Source organism: Oryctolagus cuniculus, chromosome 19 (genome assembly GCF_964237555.1).
Source record: "Oryctolagus cuniculus chromosome 19, mOryCun1.1, whole genome shotgun sequence".
Lineage (NCBI taxonomy): Eukaryota > Metazoa > Chordata > Mammalia > Lagomorpha > Leporidae > Oryctolagus > Oryctolagus cuniculus.
Window position 1 is genome coordinate 14,661,674 of NC_091450.1, and position 9,980 is coordinate 14,671,653.

Sequence of the window (9,980 nt, forward strand, 5' to 3'; positions counted from 1 at the left end):
TATTTAAAAAAATGCCAGGGCTACCCTAAGGGCTTTATATGTATTTCTTTAATGCTTCTAGGGTTATAGCCATCATCCCTGTTTAGCACACAGGGTAATTAATGCCTTCCTCTATTTCCTTGCTGTTCATTACTCCCCAATTCTGACTGCCCTGCTATAAACATGACCGCTTACGAGGGAAACGCCTCTCCAACAGTCTTTTTCTTGATAGGGCCAGCCTTTAAGCTACCATCCCCTTTCCATAAATCTTTTAAAATGTGGACAATGTGGGGCAGGTGTTGTGGCAATAGTAGGTTAAGCTGCTGCTTGGAACACCCACAACCCACATCCCACATCCGAGTACTGAGAGATTCAGGTCCCAGCTACCTCGGCTTTGGATCCTGCTCCCTGTTAATGCATCTGGGAGGTAGCAGATGAAGGAGATCAAGTACTTGAGTCCTTGCCACCCATGTGGGACACCTAGGTTGAGCGCCTGGCTCCAGCCTGGCCCAGCCCAATCCCAGCTGTTGCAGTCATTTCGGGAGTGAACCAGCGGATGGAGGATCTCTTTTTTCCTCTTTATCTTCCTCTTTCTTTTTGAAAAGAGCAGACAATGCTCTCTGCATACCCATCCTTACCACACATTCAGTAGTTTCTGTCCTCCCTGCGCAACTGAGCCCACCTCCCTGGTGTGTTGAACAGACCAAGATGACTCAGCATCTGTGTTTCACTGCCTCTATAAACCTGCTTCATGTACTACCAAGGCAGCAACCATCGCCATCAAGTGACCTCCAGATACAAGTATATCTACTTCAATGTACCATTGTCACTTCTCACACAAGACTTCTCCTTAAACCTTACTCTCCACATCTTTCATTCCTCAAATCTGTTTCTTTGCAAATCATTATTCTTTGAGATATTTACCACCGTCATAATACTTACCCTTACTACCCTCATTCAAGGCAAGTGGAAAAGGAAAAAAATGCTTAAAATAGGTAGTTTTAAAACATCATTAGCTTCTTGAAGTATGGGTGAGGCGTTTTAACATGTTAAGACCTTCCCTTGAATATCAACAACCTTTACAAGGACCTCTTCCTTTACTCTCTCTACCCCTGGCTAGCAGCACCTCTATTCACTGATACCTGCAGGCTGGCCATCTTGCTCTCTCCCTCTCTCCATCTAGTACCGCAACCAACTCCAACCAGCGCTTCTCAAAAATCTCTTTCCAAGCTGTCCCTTCCTAGTGATCTATGTTATTGTTGCTTGTGTAAAAAGTAGTGTGTCGCATCTCCCCAACATTGTGCACCCCTTTAGAAACCTATAGAGTAGGAATCTCTCCTTAGTCTTTCAGTCCTCTAACGAGATTGTTTCGTTACCAATGGCTTACTCCAAGTCCTGCTGTCACATCTGTTTCCTGACAACCACTCTCCTCTTCCCATAACTGTATTCACTTGCCTTCTGAAAAACTGCTCTAATTCTAATCTAATGTGTCCTCTCTCTCCTCATTCTTACTCCCCAGAATTCTGCCTTCCATTCATTAGCTTACAACTCTCTCTGGTCAATGTATTCACAGGGCCTTAAGTACCTTTCATGTCTCATTAATCACACATATTACATCTCCAGCTCTATTCTGTACTCCACATTCAGATTTTCTACTGTTTAGTGGACATTATGACATAGTTTTCATAGTAACAATAGATGCAATTTCTTATCTATCAAATTTACCATTCCTATATTTCTTATATCAAATAATGACCAGAGAAGGATTTACTGTCTCTCAGCTCCAAATTCAACCTTTCTGACTGCTCTATTTATATGTGGACTTTTTTCCTCCTTTGCCAACTGGTATTGAGGCTTTGTCATTAGAAGTCACTAGAGAGTGCAGGAGGAAAAGTTTTGCTGCCAGTGCAGTGTGCTCATTTGGCAGGCTTTGGTAGCTTCCATGGCTTTCCCTGTGCCTGGCTGGTCAGCAGCATTAGCGGCCAGCTTCCAGCATCCCCTGCCCCCGCCCCAATACCTCCAGACTTCTGTAGTAGATTTGGTGAGCTATCTCTTTATCAACAGTTTTCTCCAGCACTCTACAGGACAGCTTTCTGGCAACTTCACCAGCACATCATCCCAGCAACTTCTCTGTCACTCCGTGGACCATGGAGGAGGCAGACGAATAGATGCATAGCCTAGATATGGATTTTTCTTGCTATTAAAGCTTTTGTCATGCATGCTGTCACAGAATGCCTTAGCTCCTCTCATGGTCCCCCTCATGCACTGTGTCTGATCAAGAAGCTCATTCCATAGCAAAGGATATATCTGTGGAATTAACTGCCTTTTTTTTTTTTTTTTTTTTTTTTATTTTTTTTGACAGGCAGAGTGGACAGTGAGAGAGAGAGACAGAGAGAAAGGTCTTCCTTTGCCGTTGGTTCACCCTCCAATGGCCGCCGCGGCCGGCGCGCTGCAGCCGGCGCACCGCGCTGATCCGATGGCAGGAGCCAGGAGCCAGGTGCTTTTCCTGGTCTCCCATGGGGTGCAGGGCCCAAGCACCTGGGCCATCCTCCACTGCACTCCCTGGCCACAGCAGAGGGCTGGCCTGGAAGAGGGGCAACCGGGACAGAATCCGGCGCCCCGACCGGGACTAGAACCCGGTGTGCCGGCGCCGCTAGGCGGAGGATTAGCCTATTGAGCCGCGGCGCCGGCCATTAACTGCTTTTATCACATACACCACCACCTGAAGGCAGCTAATTACATCAATAGGTAGAATGGCTAGTTGAAGACTCAGCTACAAAGAGAAGTGGGAGGCAAGATCCTTTGGATTGGCTTCTGTCTCATAAGTTGTACTATGAGATGTACTGTCTCCCTTGTTACAAGAATTTGCAGGTCTAGGAATGAAAATGTCGAAGTGGGAGTGGCTTCTCACACAATTATAGCCAATGAGCCACTTAGAAAATGCCTGCCTCCCATTCTGACAACTCCACTGATTTGGCTTCAGCCTGGTCCAGCCTTTCAAATAAATAAACAGATCTCTAAAATGAAACAAGTTGACATGAACTGTCCTGAGTTTGGACTTGCACTGACTTACTGCCTCTGAGCTCCAAATTCACCCATTTGCTCTGTGAAAAAACACAAACCCATCAGGGCCCTTTACATATTTTCTTCCTTTGGGAGCTGGCATGGAAGCTTGGCCAGCAGAGGGCACAAGGAGACACTGCAGGAGCGAGTCTGGCTTCCTGGCTCTAGTGTGCTCACTGCTACAGCTCAGGCAGCTTTCCCAGCACCAGGTGCCAGCAGGGCCAGCCTCACCACCCCTGGCAGTTTGCTCGCAGTCACTAGTGACCTGTCCTATGAGCTGCTATTTTAGAGGGTGGGTTTCCTACAGTCCCACTGGGGTGGCAGCATAGGGACTTCTTTGCCATGTAGAGTCATGCCCATGCCCAAGACACTGGATCTCAGTCTGGGGTGTGGTTTGGGTGAGGAGGGCACAGCAGTCTTTTCCCGAGGTGAGTGACCTCTCCTTGGATCGGTTACTCGTACATTCTTTGCTGTACTCTCTAGTGCCTACCAGCCACCCATTACTATCTCTAATTTCTTGTTGAGTTTATGAACTTTTTTACCACCTACTAAACAGTCCAGGTAAGAAAGCTGGGAGTCATCTGTAATCAATCTATAAGACATAAATCCAAATTATGTTGCTCTCCTCTACTTAGAACTCTTCAATCCCATACTTACAGAATCAAATCCAGACCCCAACTTCCTTGTCGTTTAACAGTAAGCCTGGTGTTATCAAGCATCCTTACCACGACTGTCTCTGACCCTCACCTAACCACCGATTCTGTATTCCTTGGCCCAGTTTTGGTCCAACCTGCTATTTCTCCACTCTCCCTGATCAAGAACGCTGCATCCCCAAGGTGGATAACTCACTCCTGAGAGGATGCTATCAAAGACTACTGCCCCCAGATCCTTCGCTCTGCACAGTGATTTGCACTTTAAAGACACTTCAAGTCATTTAATCAATGCACTTCAATGTATACTGGAAAGCACACGAATACCACAACCGTGCGGCTGAGTCTCCCCTCTCCTGGTCTGCGACAGGGTTCTCTCAGTACGGTCTCAGCACAGATGTGCCTGTCCATCAGTGATGAATAAAAACATAAATGGATTTAATCTTCTCTTACCTCCAGAAAGGTCCATCTTATTGCTCTGTACATTTTCTTCTGGTGAGTCTCTCTGAAGAAAGAAACAGCAGCATGTCAGCATAAATTATCAACAGAACAAAAAAATGTTCATGATCTGTGAAATTCAAGTGGATTATGAAGCTTCATTTTTCACTGCTTCATGCAACAACAATAAAATTTCAAATAAGAAAAATGACCAAAGTGTCTAGCTGAAACAGTTAAAAAAAAATGAAGGGTTGTAGGCCAATTTTACTCTAACTTCAAGGATATTTCTATAAAAAAGAATGATTTTTAACAAAACATGAAATTGGGATACATTATAGACTTGATCATCAAAAGGGGAAAGAGCTGCTAAGAAAGCACACTTACCGAAAAACTGATATTTGAAAACTGTTTAACAAATGGATTTATCCATGCATCTTCTTGTTTGTTTCCACCTTTCATCATTCCCTTTGTAAAATAAAAGAGCAGAAAAGATGCCATGGCCATCTCTATTTATCTGGGTACAGTGACGGGTTAATAAACTTAAAGACAATTCCCAACTCTCATTTTTAGTCAATAATTTCTCCTCCAAACAACTCTTATCAGAGTTGTTATTAATTAAAAAAAATCAACTTATTTGATTTTCAACTTCCTTTGCTCCAGTCCTCTGGTATAGCTGTAATGTACAGAGAAATCTCTAAAGGCAAGCAGTCAGAAGGAAAAGACAGAAGCAAAGGGCCTTGACGACCCACAAAAAGAAAAAGGGCCTCTAAGTAATGGAGAACTGTCGGTCAGTTCCCAATATATGATGGACTGCATTCTATAAGATAAATAATAATTTGGACTTTTGGAACTTGCAGATCGAACCAAAGTAAAAAATAATGAGTACGCTCTCAAGTTAGTCCAAGGAAATCAATTTAGCCCATAATTTTATGTTCTGTATACTGTACTAAGAAAAAACAAAACAAAAAAACAAATAAAACAAAACAAAAAATCCATGTGTTTCCACATGTATAAGTATTTTAAAATTTCAATCTCTGTTGCCAAGAACATAACACCTCCAGCAGTAGCTGAAGCTGGGACTCCTTCTACTTAGTGTCAGCTCTCTGGGGCAGGCTGGAGTGTGGGCAGTACAGAAACTGCATGAAGACATGAACTGACATAGTCAAGAGTCCTGTGATCAGCAGTGCTGACAGACAGAGGCTGCAAGCCATGGAGACCTACGTCTCCCACTTACGGGAAGATCACAGGACCATTTTCAGTCTGTTGCCTTAATTTCCTTTTCCCTTTGCTGCTACCTGTTCCTTCTGACTGTGAAACAGAACACGGCTTCATAATTTTCCCCCTAAATGCAGGTCTCTGAAGCAAGCAACTAGCCCTCTCCGGGGTTTCTGAAGTTGGCTTTGATTCCCTTTCCTCTTTCAATCCCACCCCCATGTTCTAAGGGCGAGTCTTTCTGTCCCCTATACTGGGAAAGTTCTCAAATTAGTCCCTTCGACTATATGTCCACTCTTGTTGCCCAATTCAGGACCTCCTTTCTAACGTGAATTAATGCACAAGTTTCCTGAGATCCCTAACTCTGGCCTTTCCTCTGCTCCAATTTGCATTCATACTCTCACTGGTTAGCTTTCTTTTGAAAAAGTCACAAAGAATCCCACTGATTGTGCCTTCTACTTAATTTCATTGGCTCCTTACTTTATACAGAATAAAGTTCAAATTCTTTGGCATGATATTGAAAACACGTCACAATCTAACCTTAATCTAACTACGCAGCCAGATCCCTTGTTACTTCTTTCTAGAAATTCTACATTGTAGCCATGTTAGGCAACTATTTTCCTTAACACATCCCACCCTCCAGGCATCTTCCAAACTTCAGCTGATATTTTTTTGAAGCTCTCCTGAGGCCCCAAATCAGACTACGAGCTCCTCGAAGGTGTAGCTCATCTTAGTGCATCTCAATCCCCAGCACCAAGCACAGTACCTGGCACACAGCAGAGGCTAAATAAATGTTTGCAGTTGCTTTCTAAAGATTTTTACTAGCAGAAACAAAGGAGAAAGAGTAAAAAGGCTACACACCCTTTCCCTTCTCCTTTTTTTGCCACTCAGACCCTGTAAGGAAAGACAAAGTCACAAAACAGCACGGTCCAGTGGGAAGAACACAGGGTTTGGAATTGGAAGACCTAAACTCAAGTCCTTGCTCTGCCACTTACTAGTTATGCAACTTTGGGCAAGTCACCACCTTTTCCAGTGTCAAACTCCTCATCACTATCCTACCTTAGAAGGTTATGAGGATCAAATGATTTATGTAAAACATGTAAAAAGCATTTTGTAAGCTACATGGCAAGGCAACAGGTAAATTCAGCCAAATGAATAATTTAAAAAATGAAAATGGCAGGTCCGAGACTTACAATCCCAGGATTAAAAGGGAGGAACCTTTGGCAGTCAGCTATTCCAGCAACCCACTGGATACCTGACTTCTAAGGTCCCTCAAAAGGTAATCATTTTCAATTAAGGAGGGGAGGTTGTATTAGAATCACTTAAGGGACTAGGCATATATTGCCATCATCCACCCAGTACCACCTCTTAGGAACCAATGATCTTGAAGAGTGGTTCCTAAACTTGGCTCTCCATCAGACACTTGGGGGGCCTGTTGACAGGAAACTTGGTCCGATTTCCAAAAATTCAGGAGACACTGGGTAAAGAAGTTATATTTTTAATAAATGTCACAAGATTCTGATGAACAGCCAAGCCAGATTCAGGAACACAATTTATCCATACATAAAAGCAAAGTCAAGCTTGGCCCATTCCTAGGGATTTTTGTCACAGGACCTTTTAGGATGAGGAAGGGACAATGATGGCAGATAAATAAAGAGGACGGTGACTCTGGGTAAAGGGGAGGTCAGGGACTCCAGGGGGGAGGTGGGATGGGAGATGAACTGGCAGTGGGATGGAAGTCAACATGGAGATTTGCCCTTCTCTTCATCCTCACCATTGCAGGCACCACCCTGGGGTGAGGGGTTGTCCCAAGCAGCACTGGTGAAGGGGGAGGAGGAGAGAAATCCCAAGCTGTAGCAGTGGGGAGAAAGGAAGTTCCTGTGGTCTTGTTTTTCTAGGTGGCTGCCCAGACGAGAGGCTATACTATGTGGGGACTGCCTGCACTGTACTGAGTGCCATAAATGGGCAGGCAAGAGATTAATTTTCTGTGGGTAAACTACCTTTGGAATTTAAAGTTTCAAGGGTTTTTCCCTTGAAGTGTTTACCTTCGATGACATTTTCTTTGTGTATGGTGGCCAATTTAAAGATGAGTTGAGCTCTTGAGATGAATTACTATTCCACATTCCAATCTCGACATCCTCCTCTTCTTCCCAGCCAGTGGGGCGATTTCCAGGCAATGGTATATCATCACCACACCAGCCATCTTGCATAGATTTTGGCCCTGATTGTTGATTTGTGACACAAAGAGAAACACATTTTAATTAAAAAATTCCTTCTGGAGGACAAGCATGCATTAAAAAGTGGGAGAGGGGCCCTAAGACAACAGGAAAGACTTTAAAAAAAAATTTCCCTTCACAAATTTGCATAATGGAAATGTATATTTTGAAATAAAAGTGTCATTCAAAATGAGTTCATTTAAAGCTTCAGGGCCAGTGATGTGGCACCGGCAACTACTGATTAAGTTACCACCAGTGAAGGCAGCATCCCATATGGGCACTGCTTCAAGTCCCAGCCACTCCACTTCTGACCCAGCTCCCTGCTAATGCACCTGGGAAAAGCAGAAGACCCACGTATTATTTGGGCCCCTGCCACCCACTGGGGAGACCCTGAAGCAGCTCCTTACTCCCGCTTCCATTTGGGGAGTGAACCAGTGGACAGAAAATCTCTCTATAACTCTGCCTTTCCAAGAAATAAATAAATCTTAAAATAAATTAGTAAGACTTCTTCCATGTCTTTACAAATAAGAGGGCTCCTTAACATGGACAATGGTAGTATTTTCCTTTGTACCCACTTAATCTGCCTAGTGACACACAGAACAAAGAGGATGGATAAAATTTGAAAGAACCAATTCTGATAAGTATTTTCAAAAAGAGTGGCCAAAAGTATTTTAAGTCATAAGTAGAAACCACCATATCTGGGGCTGGCACTGGGGCACAGCAAGTTAAGCCATGGCCTGTACCACCAGCATCCCAGGTGGGCACCAACTGAGTTCTTAGCTTCAATTCTGATCCAGCTTCCCTGCTAATGTGTCTGGAAAGCAGCGGAAGAAGGCCTAAGTCTCTGGGCCCCTGCACCAACGTGGGAAACCAGGAAGAAGCTCTTGGCTTTAGCCTGGCCTTGTCCCTGTCACTGTGGCCATTGGAGAGTAAACCAGTGGAAGAAAGATCTCTCTTTCTCTGTCTCTCCTTTCTAACTCTTTCAAATAAAAAAAAAAAAAACAAAAAACAAAAAACAAACAAACAAACAAAAAACCCACTGTTATCTCCACACATGGCTTTGGGATTCCATGGGCTATGTTTTATGCACAATCTTACAGGACAGCAACATCAGAAGCTAGGGGTCCTTTCTGAGCCAGGCTAATTTTCTGTGTAATTTTTGGGAAATAATCTGACAGTCGGATATGTGCCCTCAAGGTTACACTCTTCAATCTCTCAGTCTGGATGGCATGAAAGTTGCTAGATTATTTCCAGATAATCTCATCTGGTAAAATACAGTTCAGATTTGGTGAGAGATGAAATTGTTAATAGTCATAGTTCTAAGAAAATGAGAGAAAATTCAGAAAGAGTAAAAACAGCAAACCAAATACTGAATATCATTTAGTATGGCATATTATATGGATACATTATCAATAGAGAAACATTATCCAATTATAGTCAAATGATCACCACTGCAACAGTTACCGGAGATTGCTAATAGCTTACCAGATTTGCTTAATGCTTGTGGACCAACAGAGCTGGAGCCCCACGTGGATGGGTTGGATGCCGCAGCAATGGGTTCCCCCCAGCTGGGACCACTGTCGATGGGTTTACCCCATGCTGAAGTACCATTATCCACAGTTGTGGCTGGAGTAGAAGGCTCCCCCCAGGGCTCACCCCAGCCTTTAAAAAGTGTGGGAAAAGAAGTTATCAGCATAGATGGTAAGGGGGGTACAGCGAAATAAGCAATAAATAAAGAACACTTAGGTAATCAAGGATAAAGAATTTCATTTGACATGTTGGATAATGATGCTCTGATATAGGCAAAACAGTATCTGTTTTACGTAAAGACAAATCATTTATTAACATAATTTACCTATATGCTGTGAATTTTTTAAAAGTTTTCTTTTTTCCTAATTGCCCTCTGTACCTAGAGCAGATTCTCTTCAAAAACCTCAATTATAGAAAATCACCTTCCTCTGAGGATGAATTTAATTCCTGGAAAAATAAAATCTATTTGAACCAACCCTAGTGAACTGAGGCAAGTAATGAGGCTTGTAAAGTACTATATGGATACAATTTTAACCTTTCCATATCACTGTACTGCAAAAACAATCAATTACCAGACTAACAATGGGTAAGCAGTCTAAAAATAGACAAGCTGGGAAACACTTATTAAAAACCCAAATCATTAGGCTGAAGTTGTCCAAAGTGAAGAAAATCAAAGCCATTCTCATATTTTGTTTAAAAGAATCAAAAGAAACAGACTCTCCCTTAGATACATACCTTTTTCATCTATAAATGAAGCCTAAATTGCTACAGTATACTATACGCCGACTAAAAAAAAATAGGTGCTACAAGGTTAGTTCATGAAAACACTCTAATCTCTATGTTCAATTAAGTCCCTAAGTTAACAAAGACAATGCGTGCCAATTATACTTTA

The 9,980-nt window shown here is 42.9% G+C and overlaps 1 protein-coding gene across 22 annotated transcripts in view; it reads right to left on the reverse strand.

Annotated features, from left to right (window-relative positions):
• The window catches only part of TNRC6A (trinucleotide repeat containing adaptor 6A), a 101,842-nt gene that overhangs the window by 21,899 nt on the left and 69,963 nt on the right, over positions 1-9,980 (reverse strand). For 18 of the 22 annotated variants that reach the window (XM_070064564.1, XM_051847523.2, XM_051847521.2 and 15 more), the window contains 5 exons: positions 9,044-9,220; positions 7,388-7,563; positions 6,204-6,236; positions 4,515-4,595; positions 4,146-4,197 (listed from right to left, as the gene is read on the reverse strand). In XM_070064564.1, coding sequence (XP_069920665.1) covers positions 4,146-4,197; positions 4,515-4,595; positions 6,204-6,236; positions 7,388-7,563; positions 9,044-9,220 — 519 coding nt within the window. The remainder of the gene's footprint in view (positions 1-4,145; positions 4,198-4,514; positions 4,596-6,203; positions 6,237-7,387; positions 7,564-9,043; positions 9,221-9,980) is intronic. The other 4 variants (XM_070064558.1, XM_070064556.1, XM_051847517.2 and 1 more) reach the window with 2 other exon arrangements.